Source organism: Alosa sapidissima, chromosome 6 (assembly GCF_018492685.1).
Source record: "Alosa sapidissima isolate fAloSap1 chromosome 6, fAloSap1.pri, whole genome shotgun sequence".
NCBI lineage: Eukaryota > Metazoa > Chordata > Actinopteri > Clupeiformes > Clupeidae > Alosa > Alosa sapidissima.
In genome coordinates, this window is record NC_055962.1 from 20,430,916 (window position 1) to 20,456,766 (window position 25,851).

The 25,851-nt window shown below is 43.0% G+C and overlaps 2 protein-coding genes across 8 annotated transcripts; one reads left to right on the forward strand and one right to left on the reverse strand.

Moving 5' to 3' along the window:
* Positions 1-174: 174 nt before the first annotated feature.
* On the forward strand, positions 175-3,689 carry hddc2 (HD domain containing 2). The gene is made up of 6 exons (XM_042095544.1): positions 175-299; positions 1,048-1,169; positions 1,348-1,450; positions 1,678-1,746; positions 2,150-2,288; positions 2,729-3,689. The coding sequence occupies exons 1-6, from the start codon at positions 255-257 to the stop codon at positions 2,890-2,892; spliced, it is 642 nt and encodes a 213-aa protein (XP_041951478.1). The 5' UTR covers positions 175-254; the 3' UTR covers positions 2,893-3,689.
* Positions 3,589-24,332, reverse strand: tpd52l1 (tpd52 like 1). 7 transcript variants are annotated; one of them, XM_042095543.1, is made up of 9 exons: positions 23,394-23,502; positions 22,564-22,584; positions 15,219-15,334; positions 13,340-13,488; positions 9,062-9,163; positions 6,501-6,515; positions 5,553-5,591; positions 5,047-5,107; positions 3,589-4,730 (listed from the first exon to the last, which is right to left on the reverse strand). In XM_042095543.1, the coding sequence occupies exons 3-9, from the start codon at positions 15,291-15,293 to the stop codon at positions 4,602-4,604; spliced, it is 570 nt and encodes a 189-aa protein (XP_041951477.1). In that variant the 5' UTR covers positions 15,294-15,334; positions 22,564-22,584; positions 23,394-23,502; the 3' UTR covers positions 3,589-4,601. The 7 variants fall into 7 exon arrangements, with proteins under 7 accessions (XP_041951477.1, XP_041951470.1, XP_041951473.1 ...); XM_042095536.1 differs by having other exon boundaries at positions 23,328-23,420; XM_042095539.1 differs by lacking the exons at positions 22,564-22,584; positions 23,394-23,502 and adding an exon at positions 24,177-24,332.
* Between the last annotated feature and the right edge of the window lie 1,519 nt (positions 24,333-25,851).

The following is a 25,851-nucleotide window of genomic DNA, read 5'->3' on the forward strand; positions in this document are numbered from 1 at the left end:
TAAATAATGAACACATGAATATGAATTATTTTACCACAGAGAGTGTATCCTCACCCTTGAATGGCAGGGTCCTGAAAATACCAGACGGTGCGTGAAAATCCCAGACGAGAATGAGTCCCAGAGAAAGCGAGCAGTACATGCTACTCCTGCTCCTAGCCCAAGCATTAAGCGCCATCTTATGGTCATGTTATGTCATTACAATCTTCAGCAAGAATAGCTTCCGGTTCACAACCAGCACTTGTTTACAGAGAGGTATGGACAATATGTTGCAGTTTATGAAACTTATTGGTCAGCTAAAGGTAAGCCACCTACGTTTAATTAATGCTTGAGGGTATCAACCAACGTTCACATAATTGTCTTTTAGAGCTTATGTGTTTTAAACTTAGGCTACTCTTAGATTTTGAAAATGCTAGAAAACATACCGTTAGAGCATAGGTTCTCAAAGTGCGGCCCGCGGAAACATTTCTGGCGGCCCGCATTAACATCTGTAAAACTCTTAAAACTGTACAACTGTACTGTGTGCTTTGAAAAGAATGAATCTCCGTTTAGTGGTGTTTAGTGGCCGTCACGTTTTCCTGTGGTGCTTTGGTAGCTGGAATTGGCCCTGAATAAGGCCTATGCTGATAAGAAGCACACTGAGACTGTTTGTTCTAAATACTGGTAAGCTTGTACTTGAAATGGACTGCACACAGGACTGTTATATCCCACATTAGTCTGTTGAAGGTAGAGAACCCCAGGGGTTGTGTGTGCATTGCAATTTTTTTAAAGATTTTCACAAGTTTTGCCAGGTTTAGCCTCAGTTATGAATTAAAATGTGTTTAATGCAATAAATATACTGTAAACTGTAGAGATGCAACCTGGTCATTAAAATGATTACAAATAGGATTTATTTTCCAGGTTTTTTTTCTCCCCCCGCCCCTTTGGTGGCCCTCAGTTCAATGTTGGGTTCCTGAATTGGCCCTCATCAATCAAAACTTTGAGAACCCCTGCATTAGAGGATCATTCAGTAGGCTACATTACATAACCTAGTCTACTTTCTATACGTAGCGTGTGCCACGCACGGGCTGGGTGTACAGAAATGTGAAACAACCGGAGAGCGTTTCAGATCACATGTACAGAATGTCCATGATGGCTCTTACGATTGAAGATCGCAACCTCAATAAGGACAGGTATGTATTTCTCAGAAAAGATCAGTGCTGTTAGAGTTATATGGAATACATGTGTTTCTAACCATGTCTGCATTCTTATGCTGGCTTTGGTAGTTATAATAGGCTACAACACAATTAGCAATGTAATTGACCTGATGGTACACTAATCATCACTGTATTTAATATCGCTCATTTCAAGGTGCATGAAATTGGCCCTGGTTCATGATATGGCAGAGTGCATTGTGGGGGACATTGCCCCTGCAGACAACATAAGCAAACCAGAGAAACACAGGAGAGAGAAGGTCAGTTTTTCCGTGAAGGACACTACTGTGCCTACTATAAAACGCAAACATGAGATTCCCTATTTGAGAACAAGCTGTCCACATCATTAGTCTATCCATGTTTGAGTGACGCTATATAGATTGTGGTAAAATAACACATTTGTGTATTCATACATGCTTGTAATCTTAGCATATTTGTACCTCACTTGCTTTATACATTCTTTGTGTACATTTACAAAACTTTGCAGGAGGCCATGGAACACTTGACAGGACTACTAAGTGATGGTCTTCGGAAGGAAATCTACGATTTATGGAATGTAAGTGTTTACTCTCTCTCTCTCTCTCTCTGAAGTATGGTTTCAAGACCTCCCGTTTAGCCGATTGATACCAATTTCTAAGGTAATTGACAGCGTTTCTGATCCAGTACACCATGTCCTGAGGGTTGTTTGTGTTTGTGTTTGTGTAAAACCCTTCCCATTCCCAGTAGGCCTCTTTGTGTTGTATAGGAGTTTAATGTGTGTTCCACTTCCCTAAATCAAGTCTGCTCTTCAGGGTTCAGAAATATTTCCAGGCCAACTTGAAACCCAAATCTTTTTGCCTGTTAGACCAAACCAGATGTTTTTCAGAGAAGTTAACTTTACTCCAGCGGGACTCGTAAATGACAGCTCAGATTTAGCTGTTTGTCTTGACTGACTGAGTGGTCCTGGTTTCATGGTGTAGGAGTACGAGACGCAGTCCAGCCCCGAGGCCAAGCTGGTAAAGGAGCTGGACCAGCTGGAGATGATCCTGCAGGCCCACGAGTACGAGCAGCTGGAGGGCACGCCAGGACGCCTGGAGGACTTCTTTACCTCCACCCGTGGTGGGTCGCCAGTCCTAGTTCTGGTTCCTTATCGGTCTGAGGAACTAACTTTTACACTGGCAACCAGACATAGACTACTTTACTGCTCCTTAAAGGAACGCTGTAGTGTATTTATGTACAGTACATGTAGCTAGAGTATACTATATGTGATTTCCATGCATCCACTCTATCTCTGTGTTGAATGACTTCATGTATCGAAGAGGTGGGGTGCTCTGTACTGTTACATAAGAGTTAACAGATTTAGTTGAACATAAACATAATTATTTGCAGCAATCTCAATCTTTTCAAATCCTGCTGCGTTGTCTTCATATGAAGCATTTCAGCCACTTAACTCGTACTAATCTGGCGATGCCGAGTAGCTAAATGGCTTGATTTGATTTCCTCATCAGTGTAATTGATTATGGGAGATCTGTTTTCCTCTCTTTTCCCGGTTTCTATAGGCCGCTTTCACCACCCAGAGGTGCTGCGATTGGTGGAGAGCTTGAATGACGAGAGAGCAAGGCACATGGGTAAGGGGGAGGCTGGGCAACCAGCAGCAGCAGCAGCAGCAGCAACACAGGAGAAAACGGACACTTCAACAAACACACCATCTAGCTCCTCATGACTGACATACGCCTCAAATCCTCCACTGGACTGATATGTTTGTGTGTGCGCCTGCGCTCAACCCCCTCATAATGTCACTATTTGGAACACACTGTGCCGTGACGCGTACGGTGAATTGTAATTGAGTTGTCATACACATGGTGGTGCTGCAACTCAATCAACAAAATATAAATAAAGAAAGAGTAACTATTTGTAGTAAGGTTGAACCCTTACAATTTCTGAGCAAATGTCACGATTTACCTCAGGCAACTTGGAGATGATGATGACGGATAATCCAAGCTGCCAAACTCTGAAAATAAGTGTCTATTCAGAAATAGATGCAATAGACTTAGCACCACATTAAAGTCATTACTTGAAATGTTGCATTTTATTGTTAATTAATCATCTAAACATGACCGTTCTAGTTTTTAAATGCATGTCAGCAGTATTTGAAAAAGTATTTCTTCACCTTTTCTTTATTTGTATTTGTTATTGTGGTTAGAGTAGGCATCACAAAGTTCCGTGTTGCCTTCAGTATAGTGGTTTGTTTTTGTTTTTCTTTGGATATTACCAAACTGTTAACTATAAATATTTGTATGTTTCTTTTTAAACCTTGATCTTTAAGTTTTCCCTTCTGAATACAAATGCAAGATTCTGAAAAAGTCATGTTCAGCCTGGTGCTTTGTCTTTTTCAACTGAGCAAAACTTACATCATTAGTTAGTTGCATTATTATTTATTTGATCATAACACAAGTCTTTTGGACTAGAATATATGAAGTCCAAAACTTGATAAACATTAGCAGGGACATATTTTAGTTTTGAAGAGAAAAAAACAAACAAAAAAAACGGAGCTTCACTAACAGTTTAAGTGTATCGCTTATTGTTATTATAACATTACATTTCAGAATTGCTTGAAAAAACAGCAGAAAACTCAAGTCAATACATAAACACGACCATTCACTCACCAGTATACATAAACACACACACATTCTCTCAAACAATTTGAGTTAAGTAAAGGGATGTAACAGTTTCTGTTCACTTATTTGAGTCACATTTTACAATAATGAAAAACCTAGGGCACTTTGTAACAGCTGCTTAGCTAAGGAATGCTAACTGAATTTGGACCATGAGCTTTTGATGTGCGTGCACCACCAGATGAGCCTGGAGGTGAGGGCTTGGGTGCAGTTTGGTGCACAGAGATGAAACAATGTGATTCTTATTCAAGTACATTTGGTCTTGGTCCTTCTTATAGTGCAGTGTAACGCTATTGTGCATGCCATTTCAAGTATTAGAAATAGGAAACATTGTATGCCACATTTGTTGTTTTGTTGAAAAGTATCTGATGGTGTTCTGACAAAGGAAGTCTGCAAATAAGCCTTAATCTTGAGAAAATACACTTAAAAACATTGTTTGAATCAAATCTAATTAGTACAAATTTGCTTTACTGGGTCAACTTACTTCGGATAGAAAAAAAGCATTCAGAGTTGTCCATGAACAGTGACAGTTACAAGCTGCTTACAGCAACACAATCTCTTCTCTGGCATGTACCATAGAAACAGGTGTGGCTGGCAGGTAACGTTATACTGTGGGTTTGCAGTCTGAGTCTTAAAGACCTCCTGTAGTGTTTTTCTGTCCCTGGCCTGCAGTGTGACCTCCTAGCCAGAGGGGGCGGCAGAGTGCCGTCAGGGTCTGAACAGAAGGACTTGTGGTGGTGGTGGTGGTGGCGTCACTCTAGCAGGGGTGTTCGGTGCTCTCGCTCAGGGTGTTGGTAGGCGTGTCCTGGGAGCTGGCGTTTGCGGCAGAGGAGAGGACCTCCTCGAAGTTGCCCCCTCCACCTCCAGCTCCGGGACCCACCTTGGACTGCACACATGCGCACACACACACACACACACACACACACACACACAGAGAGAAAGAGTGTAGCAAAGATGCATAAATGAGAATATGAGAAGAATCTAGAGTAGTTGGTTCAATAGAAAGCACTGAAGATGAGAGGTGTGATGAGCTACAGTTGTTGCTTGTACCGAATGGATGCTACCAAAGTGGAGTACCAAAAAGGAAGCCGATAAATCATTAACACACAAATTCCTCTTTCCACATTTAAAGGATGACTTCAATGGTCTCCAGTTCCCGGCTGAGCCTCGATCAATACAGCTACATGGACGTCTCACGTTACCTTGATGGTGGTAACAGTATTCTCCACCTTCTCTTCGAAAGATCTGAAACTAGGCGAATTCCTGTCGGAAGAGGGAATGATTTAGTTTTACAAAAATGTCAAATTGATTTCAATCTGGTGCCAAATACAACTATATAGAGTACAGCCATTCACCATCTTAAAAAACACAAATCTTTAAAAAAGGGGGAAAAAAACACAAACAAAAACATCTCAATCTGAATTTGTTTTTAACATCAGAAGAAAAACAGCTGTGTGAGTCTTGGGAGAGATGTCCAACCTAAAGGTAGGTGTGGGAAAGATACATCTAGGTGATTTGAAATGTAACCCAATATGCTATGTTCACCTGATTTAAAACCAAGATGATGATAATGATTTGAAGAACAGGACAAGGCAAGGGACACAGAGATCTAGCAAGAGTGTGTGTGAGAGCGAGAGAGCGAGCAAGAGAGAGAAAGAGAGCAAGAGAGGGGGGGGGGGGGGGGTCATAGACACAAAAGCACATTTACCTCATTGCAGGCATACTCATTGAGTGGCGGATAGAGTAGCTGTCCCCAGAGAGCAAGTCCCAGACAAGAGAGGAGTTAAGTGATTAAACATGGATTCACAGGCAGAGCACACAACAGAGAGAGAGAGAGAGGCTTGACAAGCTCACTGAAAACAAGTGCTTTGGACATAGATTACATTAGCAGATTTTGTGCTATTAAATATGTTTTTTTAGATTAACATTAGGGATTATGTTTCCCAATTTTACAATTGCATGTATACATTCATGTTAGTAAGGTATCTGGTTAATTACAAGAATAAGAAACAGCACAGCAGGAATTGAACAAACATTAATTTTGTTAAATAAATCATTTAATTAAAGTAAACAAAAAAAACACCAATACAGTAGACACTGAACACAGAACAAACTGTCCAAAGCATAATCTTGGGGGTGGGGGTGGGGTGACACACAATTCTATACCACATAACTAGACTGCAAAAACTGCTTTAAGACTCCTTAAAATAAGTCAAAATGATCTTTCAAGAGAGCACTAGGTATGTCTCTTCATACTAAAAACCAATCGATTTATTTACCTTAATATAAAATGAATAACCTTTTTTTTTTTTGCAGTGATTTACATTACTTTGTTAGTAATGTACATTTTTGGGAACTAAAACAATAGGAGCTATGTATACACTACTGTTATGCTTGTTGTATGGAATCGTGTCAGTGTGTGCAAACTGAAGTCTGGTCATTTACATCAATTACGGAGAACCTTGATGTGTATTATTGAGTCTGTTCAATATACCATATCTCATTAATACTGTGCATTCCAGATGTGTGAAGCCACCAAGAGAATCTCTGGCACTTGATGGTACATTGATTATGCACTACTTAGTTCCGTCAAGCACACTATCTCTACCAAGACGGGAACACACTACTGGGTCCACATAGACAGACAGAGCCTTACCCTAAGGAGTTTGATCTTAAGATGTGCAGAGGGAGATGAGGGATAAAAAAAAGTGTGTTACTCTTAAGGGATGGAGACAGGTCAAGTAGGTTTACACTTCACACTGGCACACCCAAAACCAGTCAAAAGAACACACCAAAAAGAGCTAAATTCAGAGAAGTAAAGAAGACGAAGACACACACACACACACACACACACACACACACACACACACACACACACACACACACACACACACACACACACACACACACACACACACACACACACACACACACACACACACACACACACACACACACACACACACACAGCTGGTGGAACTAAAATAGATGGCCACCCAAATGAGGAGTCATTAACAGAACAGAAAGAATAAACCCCCATACCCATACAGATGTTCCATTTAAAAGTGAATTCCTCACATGTTTTTTTTTGTTTTTCTCCAAAATCAAATGGACATTTTGATACAATGCCCTTCTGACTAGATGTGTTAAACATAAGGTCCTAAAGACACAAGACCCCTATACAGACTGCAAACACTATTTCTGTTACCACTGTTATCTGTTTACAGGGACAGTACAGATATCATAGTCATTAGCATCATACTTTTAGTGTCAAAGTGACCCACTAGTGAGAAATGCAGAACATTAGACCACATATTGGAATATTGGGCATAATGCAGAACATTAAACCACATATTGGAATATTGGACATAATGTTCTATTCCAAGCCGACACCCAATTGAAACAGGACAAATATGAGCAGCAGTAGCGCTAACACTCTCAAGCTCATTTGGGAAAAGCCTCCCACACACACAAGACCAGAAGGCCATTAAACCGAGCTCCAAGAACCCATCCCTAGATTACATCATATGTGATTGGCTGATTTAATTTGTAATCATCTTCATGTGAGGGGATAAACATTGGTGCCACTGGTATCCGAGCTCATTTGGGAAAAGCCTACCACCCACAGAAGACAAAGAGTGGCCATTAAACCGAGCTCTAACCCATCTAAGAGCCCATCCCGAAAATACCCAACTGAATCATGTTTCAAAAGGGAGAGCCATTGTGGCACAGCTGGATCAGACAAGTCTCTGAATATTTTAATGGAATGGGACAGTGTAAGTCAGACTCAAAGAACGTCCCTGGGAAAGGTGAACCATCTGGTGAGCTCTATTTTAGAATTTTCTAGATTACATCATATGTGATTGGCTGATTTAATCTGTAATCATCTTCATGTGAGGGGATAAACATTGGTGCCACTGGTATCTGAGGTCAGGTATATGAGCTACTTCAATTTATTATTCAGTCGGTCTGAAGCTAGTAGTATTTACATTGCAAATAGTCATGCAAAAGAGCTCCAACATGCTTTATGACAGTATAGATTCACTCAGAAACACACACACACACACACACACACACACACACACACACGCTACCTTCTTGGATACAGCAACTCCAACAAGCTGCGACAACACAGAATGACATCTTGAACACTGACAACTCTCTCTCACACACACACACACACACACACACTCAAGAAGTGGCAGTGAACATAAGCAAACTGTAGTCTCCTCTGCGTACACACACACACACACACACATAAGGCACAATGACATACGGCCTGGTGAGGGGACAGACACATGATGCACATTGATGTAGTGTTCCACAACCACTCTCATGGAATACCAGTCACTATCAGTAAGGACAGTGCCCACCTTACAGGTAACAGCTGTTTCCTAATCACTCTCCACTCAAGATTGTGCAACAATGCAAGTCTATGCTAGCATATGCTAACTGCTACCCAGAGTAATACAGTTCTGTATTTAACTGCCAAATGATGACGTTTAGCATTTCCTCAAGGATTGTGCCTGTGTGAGCGTGTACCAACAAATGATGACATTCATGTGCAGAATTGTTCATATTTGGGAAAGGAAAGCTTGCTGATTAATCTGCTGCTCTTGCCACATCTGTTGTACAAGAAGGCTCAAACAAACTAGTACGCAAACAGCTCCTCTCTAAAGTGCACCAGCTTGCCTCGGGCTCTATCCAAGCTGTTCTTCATTACCGGGGCTGACGTAAGGGCTGATGGGAACTGTAGTTTTAAGCGCCGCTGGCCATCTCTGGCTCGCGACTTCTTCAGCGTCTGCTAACTAACTAGCGTCTCAGGAGGCCCTGCTGCATGTACCACCCACCCAGGCACTGCGTCCAGCCACTGCCCCTTGAAAGCTGCTTAAATCCTGGCCTTACATAACACCCAACACCCCCGTCTCTGACAGATTGCGTGGGTCAGCGCTGGTCAAGGGTGCCGTAATGAGAGTTACAGCATACAGCCGGCAGGGTGGGCAGGGTATCTATCCTCTGCTATATGTTAGGGTTAGAGTATTTAGTGTGACAATAGTGCAATATTAGTATTATCCTTTTAACTGGCATGTATGCTGTTGAATGGAGTGGAGGATTTGCAGGACTGGACAGATGGATGAAAGTGAAAGATGGAATGTTGGATAGCTGGATGGAGTGGCGGATAGGTTGTGTGAGCAGCTGAAAGTGATGAATTTGTACCTCATGTCTCCAAACTTCCTGGTGATTGCAGAGCCAAGGTTGGTAAATGCTGCTGTGGTCTTCTGTCCAGCTGTGGTCAGTGTTTCAGAGGTCTTCTTGTAACTGACACACACGCACATAAAAATATAGACACACACACACAAAGACACACACACACACACCTGACTTAATGATAGTATTAAGGAGCAATTACAGATCTTTATGATAATTAAAATTTAGGTCAAATGTGCAAATTCTCACAGGACCAAAGTAAACAGCACAAAGTATCATTCTTCACATTCCTTCAACTTTCAATGCAGTGCCTATTTTTGTACAGCAAAACACCTTGTTCAACTTAGTGATGACAAACACGGGCTATCAACAAGCACAAGCTCTCTCCTAAGGGGCCGTTTATACGAGAACGATTGCGAAGGAAGACGACAAAATATTTTATCATAAGTGCCTTTCGTTTACACGGCGACCCCGCCATCGGGGCTTGAAGACACAAAAATCTGAAGACTCCTTCCAGAGTGTAGAGTTTTGAAGACGACCGGGGTTGCATCTCCGTCTAAACGGCTAAACCAAAGATCCTGGATTGCGTCTTCATATAAACAAAGATTTCCCCCTGAGAATGCTCGTCTAAACGCGAATAAAAAAAAATGAAGACGAGACGCCACTTCTGCGTCTTCTCTTTTCATCGTCACCGTATAAACGTAGCCTAAATCTACAGATCTGGGGACTCACATTTTTGAAGAGGATGACTAAAAGCACACAAGCAGAAAAGGAGACTACAAAACAACCCCAAACACTTACATTTCATCCACGTCCCTGAGCCGGTGTGAAAGAGAAGAGGTTTGCTTTGATCAGTAGTACAGAGAGTCAAGCGTGCATAAGGGGGCTTGTGTCTTGGGATAGACAGTGAAAGATGGATTCCCATTGATTTCACACTTTTTTGTTTTCTCATCAAGGGCCTTTTTCTCTTGCGTGTGCTTCGAGCATCTCTTAGCTTTGCACTTGAAATGTCCATTGAGACAAAGACAAAGCAATGCAGTAACCACACACACACACACACACACACACACACAGTCTTCAGCCCTTCCTCTCTCACACACACACACACACACACCCCTCATGCTGGCCAATCGCTCTGGTCCGAGGGGAAATTAAGCCTCTAAAAGAGACAAGTGCCTTTAAACACCGACCAGTGGCCATCCATCAGGAGCACTTATCCTTGGTCGGACTCCGCTTTAATTAACTCAGGAATGTGCACTGCCTCACTGTGGAGTCAATGGACAGGATAGAGGCCAAACATGCTTGAACCGAGCCATGGTGTGTCTGATTAGTCTGATTTGCATTTAGGCATTTGCATGTTAAGATGGATATGGACACACAGCGCTGTCGAAACGTGTTTTTCCTGAATGGGCCATGTGCTGAAATGTGACTAGTCATCCTAATGCTATTTCAATCAAACTAAACATTAAAAAAAATCCCATGCCAAAGATAAAGTCATACCACCATTAACAGGAGGATAATGATATGGTGATGCAACCATTAGAAACCGAAAGTCTATGCACAGCCCACATGACACCATCATATGACTGTTCAGCTTCTCCCATCAAGCTGTTCACATCTAGACGGCTAGAACTATCGACTCGAGTAGCCGCCACCCGATCGCTATTACCCCCATCACTCTGTGGCCTCCTCGCCATGGCAACCGTGATAAGAGACGGTTTTTCGGAATGTGGCTCTGCTCGTCCTGTGACTCAGAGGTAACTAAATAGCACTGGAGCCACAGAGCAGGAACACGAGCCACTGAGCCTGGAAAATGATGGCCGGGGAACTGAACTCGGAATGACATTTCTGCTCTAGGATTTTCAGTTCTGATTTGTGGTGGAAAATGTGGGTCTCTTCTTTGTTATATTTAGGAGTTTCCTGAGTTTCCTCAGGTGCCAGATCAGATGAAGTCCAACTGCAGGAAGATGGGCTGGTAAACAGGCAGTGGGGTTGTGGGGCCCCTCTATGGCTGAACACTGCTGACACAGCCCTGCTGCAGCTCCCCCCTCCACCATTACATAACGCGCTGAAGTGAACTCAAACGAAAGTGAGGCCAGAGAAAGCCCATCTGTGGCCCTCTCTCTATTTCTCTCTCTCTTTCTCCCTCTCCCTCACCTCCATGCTCTCCCTCTTTTTCTCTCTCTCTCTCACCTCCATGCTCTCTCTCTCTCTCTCTCTCTCTCACCTTTGTGCTCTCTCACATGGTTTCATCTCAGGCTCCTCTCTGCCCTAGGGTCCACACCTCTTCCTTAACTACACACACTGTCAATCCCGTGGTGGCTGCTTGTTATGCACACTACAAAAACAAACAGCCCCAGCAGCTAAAATAAAACAAACATTTCCCCTTCACATAAACAACTGAAATGCTGATTACACAATGGCCAACTAAACAATAACATAGGAAGTATTCACTTCCTATGTTAGGCATGGAACAACTAACATGGCTGAACATTTCCAGTCCAACAGAGTGTAGGATTGACACATGTGATCTCTTCATGCGAGGTCAGAGGGGTCTACTAAGAGGCAAGGTTACTGGGTTACCCAGGTAACTTCAGGAGTAACCGCTGATCTCCAAACAATGTGTCTCTTTCAAAACAATCACTGCTCAGTGCAGTGTTCTTTTAGAGATCAGGGGTTACTCCCAAAGTTACCTGGGTTACCTCACCTCGTAGTCCAGCCCTCTGAATAGAGATGGATGCACTGGCCATGTGGTGTGTGTGTTGTATAAGCAGAGACTGAGAGCCGAGATGAGCCACGAGCAAGCGAGACACTCTGTCCTTCCAACAGACATGGTCTGCTTTCTCTCAGACCATCACCGAGTGAGTGTGAGTGTGTGTTGTGTGGACACAAGGCAGAGCCGGCAGATGCAGCTCTGTGATCACAGGGCAAATCTCAGCCCACAGGAGGAGACAAAACAGAAACCCCTCCAAGGCCTAATGGCTGTTTCATAAGAGGTTATTTTTTTATCTAATAATGTGTATGTTTGTGCGTGTGTGTGTGTGTGTGTGTGTGTGTGTGTGTGTGTGTGTGTGTGTGTAGGGTGGGGGGGGGGGGGGGGGTACTGCTCTTAGTTCTAAAACAACAATGATGGTTTCAAGCTTTTGTCCTTTAAGACAGACCATTAGTGGCCATAAGGTAATGCTGTGAAATACCATGCATGCTCCGCCTTTGGTGCGTGGGAGATAAAAACTGGAACCAAGAAGCATAACAAAAAGGTCACAGTCTCCAGTAAGGCATAACAAATGGATCTGTTTAGTCTCTGACAAGATCCTCCGTCACACACAGACACAAATAGCACTGGATGAATTGACGGACAATGCAATGCAATGTCAGCTCCGCATCCTTCTTCAATCTGCATCTTTGTCAATCGGAGGATAAGTAATAAGCTTTATTTGTATAGAAGTGTACTCAAAGTGTACTCATCCTAAGATCATGGCGCTGAAAACATACACTGCTACACCTGCTTTCAGTGTAGAACATCAGCTTCAATAAACTCAGAGCTGATGCTCAGACTACACTTACAGCACTCCAACGCTGACAGCACAACACAGTCATGTTCCAAATAGTTGAAAAACAAATGCCAGACCCATCTTCCTTGTCCTTTCAGAAACTAGGCCATTGAGATGCCACGGACAAGTGACTTCAATCATGCACAGGACTTGAGAGCACAGATTAAGCAAGCTCAGTGACCTATACAGCTACTCAGAACATGAGGACACAATAGACATCACTGCTCTCCCTCCAAAAAGCCTTAGATAAGGACTCGGCTACAGCGTGCACTCAGCTACAATGTACGGTGTCACGTTTGATGTCTGCAACTTTAATTCAGTCTGAGGACTTTTGGAGCCTTGAACCTTTGACTGAGTTCAAATGGTTTTGTGCTGTACTGGATAGTGTACCTCTGTGTTCTCATTGGTGCAGGTGTGGTCACACCATCTAGAGTGAAGAGATCTCTCAGTTTATTACTTTTTTAAGATCAAGAACCAGTCATCATATGATATTACAAGTGGACACCATTTATGAATGCATTGATGAGATATATTTAAGGGGGTGTGACCAGTTTTGTCACATTCTATGCAGTTGACCGCAACTGGGTTCAATAACAAGTCATTGCTTTGGATAAAAGCGTCCTTTTACCTTTTACATATTTGCAGAAGTATGATTATCACGCTAATGTCCGAAACCCCTGGCTTTAAAAATGACCCCGTAAGGCCACCGTACCCCTGCAGGGCGGAGAGTACTCACACGGTGGAGGTCTGCATGTCGGTCCAGCTGCGGTTGAAGTTCTGCCGGAGCTCGCTCAGGGGCGTGATGCCCAGCTTCTGCTTCAGCTCGAAGTGACGCTTCTCCTTGGAGGCCAGGACCTGCTTCAGGGTGGAGATCTCCTCCTCCAGCTAAAAGAGGGACCCACAGAGGGGGCTTGGTCAGATGACAGATGCAGGTTTGTTTCTGGAGCTCGTTTAGGATTCAATTACCTACCAAATACCAGACTAGTAAAATGAAGGGGATAGGACAAGTTAATTTATGATGGTGTGTGTGTGTGTGTGTGTGTTTATCCAGGATTTCTGTTTTGGGGATTACAGATAGGTCTTAAACTGAACTGCAATGTGCATTGGGAGATCATCCAGGTATAAAATCAATTTGGACAGAAACGTGTCTTCTGCCAGTTCTGTTTCCTCACTGCAATTAAACATTAATGGGAGTTAGTTACTGATGTGGCCAGAGGTCCCTAATAATCATCTTAATAATTCACTGTGATTTAATGTGAGCAGGATTCTCCCCTTGTTCATTAGGCCTTCCTGCTTGTTTCTGCCAAAACAACTTCTGTTTACACTGTCTCTACCACCCTGATAACACACAGTGAGTACTTTAGCCTCTGCTGGTGAGCGCTCTATTTTTAGCTCTCTGGGGATTAGTATGCTAACCCTTTTCATATCAGCCTCAAACAGCACAGACATAGCGCTCAACCATCGCTTGATGCACCAGCAGCACAAGAATGGACTACAAAATCTACAGAGAGATTTGGCCTCAGATGGTAAAAGTGTTCAGCTTTCACATGCATGGCTGAGTAGGACATCAACTTATGGCCAGGAGCTACGGAATGCCAGTGCCACAGTGATCACATGACCCGCACTCCTCCTGAGCAAGTAGAGGAAGTGGAGTTGCGAGCACACCTCAGCTTTTCCCATTTGTGTGTGTGTGTGTGTGTGTGTGTGTGTGTGTGTGTGTGTGTGTGTGTGTGTGTGTGTGTGTGTGTGTGTGTGTGTGTGTGTGTGTGTGTGAGTGAGTGAGTGAGAAAGAAAGAAAGAAAGGAAGAAAGGAGAGACCCCACAGCACAGCACACACTCTGTGCAACCTCTGGACAAGAGAAGCAGAAACACCCAGAAAGCCACATAGGCTGAGCTGCTGAGTCACTCAGGCCCACCGGCGGACGCTGCTGCCACTGGACGTTCCAGCTAGTTCCAGGATTTGCATAAGCATTCCAATCCCTCCCTCCTCTGTGCCAACCTCACTCTGTTCTGGTGCTGTAACAACACAGCAGCCCTGGTAGGGAGCCAGTGTGGGGTTTTTCTCTCTCATACTTGCTTTTTAATATGATCTCCGCACATCCCTCTGAAGGAGAGGGCAAACTGAGTACAAACTGGAATACACAGCCAATCAAAGGCATAATCCCTGCATCTGAAGAAAAGTTGTTGATATTTGATCTCAACAGCCAATCAAATTACACTTCTCCACTCCATGCATGAATGATAACTATAACGATAACTATAAAAAAAAAAATAATATGAATGATAATCACTTTCAGAGCGCTTTTGAGAACGATAAAAAGCTACCAGCCAATCAGAAACAATCACATTTTAGCCATCACATTACATTCATTAACACAAAGAGAGACTTTGCTTATTGTTGGTCAGTGTGGACGCTTTTATCATTATGGTTATAGTTATCGTTCTTGGTGTGAACAACCCTTTACACCACCACAGTAAGCAAAGGAAATGTATAGCAAGTGTGGGTGGGAGACTGTGTGTGTGTGTGTGTGTGTGCCAGTTACAAGACTTCTTAAACACTGACCACAGTTGCGGTATGGTATGATAACCGTGGTAGTGCAGATATGGCGGCTCACCTTGACTAGTTCATTGTTCATCTCCTCTCTCTCCTCATCGGTAACACTATTGTTGAGGTCCACCTCGGACACCATGTCCTCGTCCACCTCCCGCAAAGGCTCTGTCTCCAAAAGGCCTGGACACAGCAACACAAAGATGGACTCATGTCAACATGTAGAAGTCATGTTGTAGTTTTTCTGTTTGGATCCACAACACATACTGTATGTCATATGGGAGAATAGTCTCCATACACAGGCCAAGCTAAACAATACCTCTTCATTTTCACCATACACTCTAGAACTTCTTAAAGTATTAGACACAAGACTAAACATCTCTTGGCTTCCTTTGCCGAGAAAAGAACTTCAAATTGAGAAATGCACCACACTTATTTGCCGCTCATCTCACAATGAAGCAATCAGGCTGAGCCTCCGGTCTAATTTCCATTGTTGCTGAGGTTAGCAGCGAGGAGGAAATGATACCACTGAAAATGCTCACTAAGACAATTACAGCATAGCACTGTCTTCTGGAGGCTTTCAAAATCACTTTGTGGTGGGAACGTCAGAGTGTCTTCTGGTAAAAAGGTAGCCTAAAAAACGAGGGTAAAGTTCATGTGGGAAGGTGACACGCCATTCTGTTGTCATGGGAACGACACTACTGCGTGGTGTGCAGTCTTCATCCCTCCATCACCGTGACAACTCTGCCCAACCACAGACACTTTTAACGACCACCTTTTGTCTGCAATTATCTCCTCTTGGGACTCTCAGGCGCTCAGCGGAGCTTTATTTTTACACATTTAATGGAAGGTTCTAGATGAAGGAATGATTCAAAACACCTCCATAATTTTGCGAGTTTCACCCATTATGGAGAGTTCTTTATATAGATTAGAGAGTATAAATGTCAGATAGGGCATGGAGATAAAAGACAATTCAATTGAATAACACTAAACCTTGTCATAAGGAAAGGAGTATAAAGTCAAAATTCTTTATATATTAAATGTTGGTATTGGGTGACAAACTTAACGCACATGTAATGTCTTGTCTCCTTAGGCCTTATTTTAATACCGGGACACACTGCATTAGTCTATATTATATATATATATATATATATATCACATATATACTATATGTGATATAAGACTAAAAAAACCTTCTCTCTGATATCTTGAAGTTTGTCGAGTAAAGAAATGCTCAACCTCAAATCTGTTAAAAATATCTTTCAGACAAATCTTTCAGTCAGTGGTCTTTCAGCCAGCTCCATTGTGTGATTTAGCTGCCCAACCTAACTCAATAAATCATCGCTTATAAGCTTCAGTCGCTTTTACAGAAAAAAGGGCCATTTGTGGAGCAGCAGTGTTTGATTTTTCTTATTACAAACAGTTCAGCCTCTGCTCTTCTCTCCTCTTCTCTCCCCTCACATGATGGCAGGTCTAATCGCGTATCAGTTGAACAGCGATCAACAACTAATCACATTTGCTCTTATCATCCAGCCGAAACCTGATTACCGGAGAGCCCTCCAGGCCATCCTTCCCAGCAGACAGAGCAGGCGCTACAGCTGGCCGCTCGGCTCACCATGTAACAGTTAGTGGGCTGTGAGGGTCACTACACACCTTTTTGGCACCTCAGAACACACACACACACACACACACACACACACACACACACACACACACACACACAGGGCAGTAAAGGAATGAATGGGTGGTAAAGGAGCAGTCATGGTCAAGGGTAGAAATTAGGGAGCACATGGGATGAATGGACAGACACACACACAAACACACACACACACACACACACACAACACACACACACTCTCAAAGACACACACACACTTTCAAATACATAGTTTGTGATGAGGGGGAGGTGAAGTGAAATTAGGAGGTGAGCCTAGGAGGAGCCGTGCAAAGTACGGGTCTGTCTGTCTGCCACACTGTGCTCTGTGCCTTCATTGAAAGAATCCTTGGACCTTGATTCTGAAGGACAACCCTACAGAGTCCTTTGCCTGCGATTTTAATTGTAAAGGACAGTCCTATTTCTGCGCTCACACACATAGGCACATACGCACAGACACACACACACACACACACACACACACGCACAGGAATAATGAGGAGAGCATCTTTCCTTCCCTTCTTGCTGTAGTTGATGATTCACCCAGCGAGCCAAAGCATACAGAGGCTGTGCTGGAAAGGATCATGCATCATGACGTGGGGGACCACTGAGCTCCGGGAGGTAAATGGCTGACTTGGCACAGCAGTGCACGTCCATCAAACCTCTCAACACCACCATACACAGCATCCATCAACAAACCTCTCAACACCACCATACACAGCATCCATCAACAAACCCCTCAACACCACCATACACAGCATCCATCAACAAACCCCTCAACACCACCATACACAGCATCCATCAACAAACCTCTCAACACCACCTTACACAGCATCCATCAACAAACCCCTCAACACCACCATACACAGCATCCATCAACAAACCTCTCAACACCACCATACACAGCATCCATCAACAAACCTCTCAACACCACCATCCACAGCATCTATACCCCATACTCAACACCATCCACAGCATCTACACCCCATACTCAACACCATCCACAGCATCTACACCCCATACTCAACACCATCCACAGCATCTACACCCCATACTCAACACCATCCACAGCATCTACACCCCATACTCAACACCATCCACAGCATCTACACCCCATACTCAACACCATCCACAGCATCTATACCCCATACTCAACACCATCCACAGCATCTATACCCCACTTTGCCAAACCCTCTCAACACCAGGGGCAGTGGTAGCGTAGTGGCTAAGGCGCGGGCTAGCATGCAGTAGCCTGAAAAGTGGGTTAAATGCCCGACTGCCACCACTGTGCCCTTGAGCAAGACACTTAACGCCAAGTTCCTCTGGGGACAACGGCCCTCGTCATATAATTGGCATATATCGCTTTGGATAAAAAGCGTCTGCTAAGTAAATAAATGTAAGTGAAATGTAAACACTACATAGCATCCATTCTCTATACTCTGGGAAACCCTCTGCTTGTTTGTTTGCTTTCTGCCTTTCTTGTTTGCTCTTCTGGCTCAAGTGAAACACAGGAATGTACAGTTCACAGAGCCTCATTACCTCAGCAGATGATTGGAGTAGCGTGGCAGAGGAACTTGTGATCTTGTTTTCGTTTTTTTTGGGGGGGGGGGGGGGGGGGGGGGGGGGTTGTTGTTTTTGTTTGTTTGCTTGCCTGGTAACTCACATCGCCCGGACGCAACCAGGTTCTTGGGTTTGGCCCAAAAGTTGCATCTGACATACTCACTTCCGGCCACATTTTCACAAACAAGCCGAATAGATGCCACCTTACGGATGGCCAAAAATTCTCCCAGCTTGGAAACTGCAAATCCACATAGACAACATACCCTTGTGTCCACCAGTAAAATGGCAGCTAATTAGCTTGTTTGTGAAAATGTGGTCACAAGTGATCAAGTCTGATGTCAAACCTGATCCCCCTCTTCATCGGCTGACCTAGAATCAAAGCTTTTTGTCAGTCCAGGTTTGATGCAGCTACTTTTGTCTGTTTGTCATTGCATAAACAAAACATTTTCACTGCAATTAAGAACTCTGAAATAATGTTAGAATTTGCATTCAAATTGGCAAAATCTGTCTTCAATCTGTTTGCCACAGATGGATCTGCAGTTCTTAGAGTTGATCTGCAGTCCTCCAGGATATGATGTGCTTATGAAGTCTGTAATTGTGAACCTTGTCTTGCTGACTGGCCAAATATCTTAAATATTTAACTGACGTAAAGCCTACAGTATGTGACTAAGTGTCAAACGATGTACCACTAATACCCATTACTGTGCGAATATTTGGGATTTTTGGTCCAACTTCACTTGAGCTTCACAAAGGAGACACCCACTTCAGAAGTAAGCAGCCTCCCTTTCAACAGTGATGAGAGAGTGATTTTCCATGGAAGGGAAGTTACATTTTGAAGATTCAATACTACCACTCTCTTCCCTTGCTTTGCTCTAAAAGTTTCCTTGTTATCCTAAACCCCTGCACATTTTAAATCTCTAGGTCAAATCTCCTTTAAAAAAAAAAAAAAAAAAAAAAAAAAAAAAAAAAAAAAATCAGGCTTACCTGATGGTGGGCACGGAAGTAAAAAATAAGTCCTCTGTCAGTGCACTTATGCAATACTTATCAGATTGTCTTCCGGAAAAAAAAAAACAAAAAAAACATCCACACCACTACATTTAGAGCTGCTTAACCAAACTAGAGCCTGACAGAGATTCACATTAGTGAGTCATGTCTACTATTAAGCTACACAATCTGGAGAAGACAGTGTACCTCCATGATATAGACCAGCAGGAACTCATGGAGAGATTGAGTTCATTTGAACGGCCTTGATTACTATAACACTTTATTCTCGCTTATGATATAGTCCAGAAACACCAATCGTCCTGTCAGTCTTACATCTCACACACACACATTCGTCTTGGACCTGAAAGCTCTGCACGTGAGATTATAATTCCTCCTTTCTGCACCAGTTCTCATTCCCGCCAGTAATCTAGAGCTAGGTTGAATGAATGTCTGCAATGTAATCCTTGAGTTGAGGAAGAAGGGGCAGGGAAGAGTGACCTAGACATCCAGAACATCTTTGTTGCCTGACTTAGTCAAAACTTTATAACCTTTGAGGAAAGATTGAGTTTGTTTAATGATCAATACTCAGCAACACAGATGTACACAAAATGTAGTTACATCCCAAAGCAGAAGACATCTAGTGTCAGCTAGATCAGTTGTTGACTAGCCACAAAGGACTCAGCTAAAATCTTTACGAGCCATAGTCTTGTGGATGCTGTCTGATTGAACCAATGACCAATGTTTAAAGGTGAAATCTAATAGTATGGGGAGGTGGTATAGGTCATCCTGGCCTTTCCCTGTTTTAGAACATCGCTGGGCAACCCTTGAGATGCAGAACAATCCTCCTCATTGTCCTCACAACTGAATTCCTATCTACGCTCTTAGTGCCTTTAAGCCAAAATTCAATGAGGAAACAGCAGACATGTTGTTTGGTTATTGGCACAGCTCTGTAATACTGTTTTGACTTTGACTCGTCTCACTGCAGATGAGACAGCACCTTTCATTTGCTTTTACACTGATAAGGGTAGAGGGATGGCTCCCGTTTAACTGATTAGCTTTTAATCTCATTAAACAATATCACTCTACATGCTATGCTGTTGTGTTGAAAAGTGGCTTCTAAAAGTTCATAAAACAAGGCCTTATACCCACAACAAGCAAACACACACAGACACAAAATAAAACTTCTAAAAAGGTTAGGTATAATTCCAACAAAAACGTTCACTGCTACCAAGCAATGCTTAAAGTGTCTACAACTAGGCTAAGCACTGTTAAACAACATGATAAATGCCGTGAAAAGTTGCAGTGCTGTTACACTAAATGCTGTAACAGCAATATCAGGCTGACTTTTGTCAAATCAAATTCCTAGACTGGACCTAACCTGGCCTTATATGAAAAGAGGGAACATGTAAGGGAGGTGTATGGGCAGGACAGACAGAGAGGAGGGAGAAACTGGCAGTCATGTGAACATCACATTGCCGTTTCAACACATGACTTGGTACTTAAAACACACACACACACACACACACACACACACACACACACACACACTGCATATTATGCAGGCATACGTACACACACAAAACAAGCAAGCCAACAAATCTGTAAAACACACCACTTCTGTCTTCAGCACCAATACCTTGGACCTTCATTTCAGCATCCCCATCTAAATGTATCACCATCACCCTGCAGTGCAACCAGGCGAATGCTCTCTGAAGGCAAGCAGAGAATCCTACTACTCTTCAGGAGAGCTGAGTCATGGGGATGAATAGCTGCAGTCACATGAATCAGATCAAGCAGCGCTTACAAGACCAGCCCAGCAACAATTAATCGATTAGTTGATTACTGGTCAACTGGACTTCATTTAACCGCTAAACAGGTGATCGATTAATCGGAAAAAAAGAATTGACAGATTAAATCAACTATGAAAATAATCATTAGTTGCAGCCCTAGAGCTCACTAGCCCTCCCCATCATTACATCCCTTACTCATCATCCATCCATTTGTCCATTCATCCATTGATTTATTTGATTTCTCACACACTATATTTCTCTTCTTTTTATTTCTAACATCCACCATTTCTTTCTCCTCACCTCTTTCCTTCCCTCTTCTTGCCTCTCTCCCTCATTTTCTCACCTGTACTCCCACCCACGCAAGCCTCTCAAAGTCAGCTTTGTGTTCCTCAACTGCTTTCAAGACACCACAGACACCGTCCACAAACGCTCTAGTGTGTTCCGTGTGTGTGTGTGTGGTAGAGAGGCTGGCAGTGTGAAAAAGGAGGGAGTTAAGCCTCGGTCAGACGCGGATAATGGACAGCTATCACACTCATTCCCTCTGCACGCTGCACCGGCTCTCTGGTGAATGAGATATTCTGTTCAATTGAGGCCAACGTTTATCCCTCGACCAATCGAAGCCATGTGTGCGTGTGTCTCACTTACGTGGAGCCACACAAACGAAAGCAATCATTGATGTTCAATCCAAATCTTAGATAAATGTCTGGCTTCCTTATCCGTAGCCTGAAACAATCTCAGAAAACAAACTAAGGGGCAAAAAAAGGGGTTGCATAATATCTGTGGTGGTTTTGGAAACAACCATTGGTGAAGGCCGAACACAGCAAGTGAAGTCCAGAGTTATCCCTGACTGTCTCCTCAGAGGTAACCTTTACATTAAACAGCTCATTCCCCGCTGTAGCATGACCAGTCCACCATGTCCAATGTTAACGTCATGTAACAGATCATCGCTGACACTAACCGAACCGACCAGCAAATTCTTTTCACAGGGCAAAGGGGGGATGGTATTGCAAACAGGATAACTCTGTTTTCGGGGTTAAATGAATCAAATCAATCCATTGAAGGATAAGTGGAGGTGGGAGGCTATGTCGACAATGGCGGGTTCCAGGGACTTAACCCCCAAAACTTCACCCCAACCCCCGACCCAATGTTTGAGAGTCCGATTGCACTGTGCAATGGAGGCATAATCAGGGATTTTCTTCACGGATTATCAGCCCGGATTTATCCCAGAGCTGCATGCTCTGCCACACAGAGCATTACACACAGAGACGACATGTCAAAGATGGCCTTCGGGAGAAGGCCGTGCGTAGCGTCAGGTTGTTATGTAACTCTTGGAGAACAAAAACACCACTAGCACAACATGCAAATTGATACAGTTCATCATCACACAGAGGGGGAACAAAACAGAAAACCTAAGATGAACTTACCTGTTCTTAGATGGCCACCGTCTTCCATGGGCAAGCACAAAGGTTAAAGAGAAAGATGTCAGGGCTTTTTAAATAGGCTAAACACAACACTGGCTTTCAGAGAGACCTCTCAGCGGTTGAGGTAAAATTTTATTACAAATGAAATAGAAACGGCTTTGCATGAGATGTGCCATTTTGGCCTGACTAGATGGTCTTTGATGGGCTTTGATTAGTTTGTTCTGCAGGTGCCTTGGAGAAGCTCCTTATCGTTGCAAAAACAAGAATCAGGCAGCAACATCAGAGCACATACAAGACACTGAAAGAGAGTTCTAAAACACCATGCAAATGGATCTTCACAAAAAACACTCTAAAAAGATGATTGACATGACCAAAGATTATAGGAGTGTGGCACTCTAGAATCTTGGGGCATGCCTGATCGGTGCCTAAGCAATCAACTAGGCTACATGGTTCTCCACTACACAATCACTCACAGGGAACTACAAGCATACACTAGGCCTACGTGCATGCATACACCAACACATACAAAAACTGCTGAGCTGCAGAAAACATACCCCCCATCCACTGGGATCAAATCAATGGCTTAGGCCAAAATGTATACTGCATATAAATTCACCAGTCATAAAAGCCTAAGTCTACTGAATTCTCACATAAAGGCCTAAGCCTACTGAAAACACAAATACTGAATGGCATTCACAACTAAATGGGAGGTGGGATGAGGTAAGGGATGGGTGGAGGGGATTTCTAGGCAAGGCAAAGCCTGTCACCTTCAGTGTAGAGATGGAGTGAAAAATTGCTTGGCATAACCCATTCATCGGAGATTGAGGTCTTACCCCATTCCCCAGCCTCAGGACTCAGTACACTAGAGTACAGCTCTGTGACATTTTGTGTGGAAATGAGATGAGACAAAAAGGTTACAAACACACTCAAACTTACTCTCACTCACTCACACACACAATCTGAAATGGCATGCTTGTAAAAGTTAATTATTGAATCAAAGTTAGTGAGATGAAATAGAATCTCCTATGTCGGGATGGAACTACAAGCCAGAACCTGTAAATACCTGAGGTCACAAGTTTTCAATTTTTTGGAAACCAGTGATCACGTGGGAAGCAAAAATGGGTGACCGCCAGCAAGTCATATGTTTTGCGAAACGACCAACTGCTAAGCGAACATCCGTTGCAATGGACAGTTACTGCACTGAAGTGGATAATTTGTTTACATGCTTTCGCGTTCTGGCCATGGAAAAGTTTGTCACATGCCCCTTAAATAAACAGGCAAAGATGCGGTCCACTAGGCAAAACAGGTCACAACTGTTAGCTTTGACCACCTAAAGAGGAATCAGCTACCCCAATATCGGAAAAGGAATTACTTGCAAAAATAAACGGCACATAAAGAAGTACCTGGAATGATGTCATATTTCCCTGTCCAATGAATCAATGAAAGCCCATTATGACTATAGCACGTGTGAATAAAACCATTTCTCTGTGAACATGCATCTCCCTGACAAAAAACTCGACGAGAAGCGTCTCGACAGCGGGATTTTATTCATGATTTAAGTTGAACTTTTCAAGCAAATTCATTTGTGGGGTAGGCTAGTTTAAATGCACCCTTACCCTGTTGCCGCGGCTCCATGACAGCGGTAGGTTACCGTCCCTACCGACAGGTCCAGTACACACAAGTCCAGAACTTCAGGCACACAGACGGCTCCTCGATCAGCTGTTTAGTGTTCTGTCTCCGCGTCTGCTCTTCAAAATCCTTGTTTACGAGATTACGCGTTTCGACGCTGTCGTCACCGCCTCCATAGGCGGGGCGCTCAGAATTACTCAATATGCCGGATTATTATTCGAAGATACACCATGCAGGAGAGGGACATTACAATATATTTATTTAACCATAAATTGTGTAACCGTAATATTACTCCAACTAAGATATCTTAAGAGACGTTTTATCCGCGTTGTCGATATTTTTTTTAATTCAAATTCATTTCAATAAGGATTCCATATTGAAACGTCTAGTCTAGCGATAGGTTTGCGATTGCATGCATACAAGTAGGCTAGGTTATAATTCCATTTGCTCAGTTAAGGACATTGGACACAGTTTGTTTACATTTGATCTCATAAATTGCATTTATCCCATTATCGTATGCTATCTCCACCTCTCAATGTTGCGTGGCTGTTTTACGCATTAGCCAGTTTTATTTCTTACCAACAAACCTTCCCCAGGGATCATTAACATTCGAGATAGCCTAATTAGTCAGTCACATATTTGAGATTATGCAACCGAAATTGTATATTTGTCTTACAGTTGCTCGACGAATACAATATATAAATTAGTCTGATGCACGAAGAATCAAACAAAAAATCATAATTTTAAATGAAATGATATAACCTCTCAAGTCTTCATTACAGAGTATACGACAGGACAATTATTTTGTGTAACACTGCCATCGTCTGTAGATTTTTGGTAAGTACATGTTTACAAGGAACTACGGAAGTTCTGGGGGAGGAAACGAATGAATGAATTAGGGGTTTGCACCGACGTCACGTTCTGGCCGGTAACTATGGTAACCCAGCACGCGCGGCCATATTGGCGATACAAGGATACAAGGAAGTTTATGCTTATGCAGACGGGCTCTGGCGATACTCAGTAAATGAAGTAGCCTAGGCTACAATAAGGTGACCAGATTTCTGAGACAAAATCCGGGGACATTTTCAGTTGAGAAGCGTAAAACGTGTAATGTTTTAATCATTGTAAACTTAAAAGGGGACACTGTCCCAGGGGCATCACTAGACTAGATCTCCACAAGACCCCCTAGGGGTGTTCGGGGGCATGCTCCCCCGTAAGAAAATGTGGTATATTTTAACGTTTAAATGCATCAATCTGGTGCACTTTGAAAAGAAATTCAGAGGTTAGACTTCATTATTCTTATCTATGGATGGAAATATTTGTGCTGTAGGCTAGCCTAAACTTCCACTTCAGAATTTTAACTATGCACACACAGTTGGAATAGTTATAATATTGCAATAAGTTATGATATTGCCCATCCACAAAGCATATTTTCTTCACAGTTTCACAGTTCAGAAATGGTCCAAAATAGTATTGGCTACATTTCAGCACTCCATGAAATGATATCATAGTGGCAGTGCTGTTCAGACAGTTATTCTAGCTAGTTATCTTGGTCGTTGTAATGCCTATCTTCTTTTTTCAAGACAGTCTGTGCTTTACCCATATCTGAGAATGTATGATGTGATAATATTTGTCTTATGTAGCCTAATAGGGCCTATATGT

Coding starts and splice junctions, on each gene's coding strand:
- hddc2 (XM_042095544.1), top strand. CDS start 255: ATGGACAATATGTTGCAGTTTATGAAACTTATTGGTCAGCTAAAG. Junction 1,451..1,677: donor AGAAACACAGGAGAGAGAAG/GTCAGTTTTTCC, acceptor AAAACTTTGCAG/GAGGCCATGGAACACTTGAC. Junction 1,747..2,149: donor AAATCTACGATTTATGGAAT/GTAAGTGTTTAC, acceptor TTCATGGTGTAG/GAGTACGAGACGCAGTCCAG.
- tpd52l1 (XM_042095536.1), bottom strand. CDS start 23,364: ATGCCAAGCAATTTTTCACTCCATCTCTACACTGAAG. Junction 15,335..22,563: donor CGGTGGCCATCTAAGAACAG/GTAAGTTCATCT, acceptor TGCTGTGTCCAG/GCCTTTTGGAGACAGAGCCT. Junction 9,164..13,339: donor GACATGCAGACCTCCACCGT/GTGAGTACTCTC, acceptor CGTGTGTGTCAG/TTACAAGAAGACCTCTGAAA.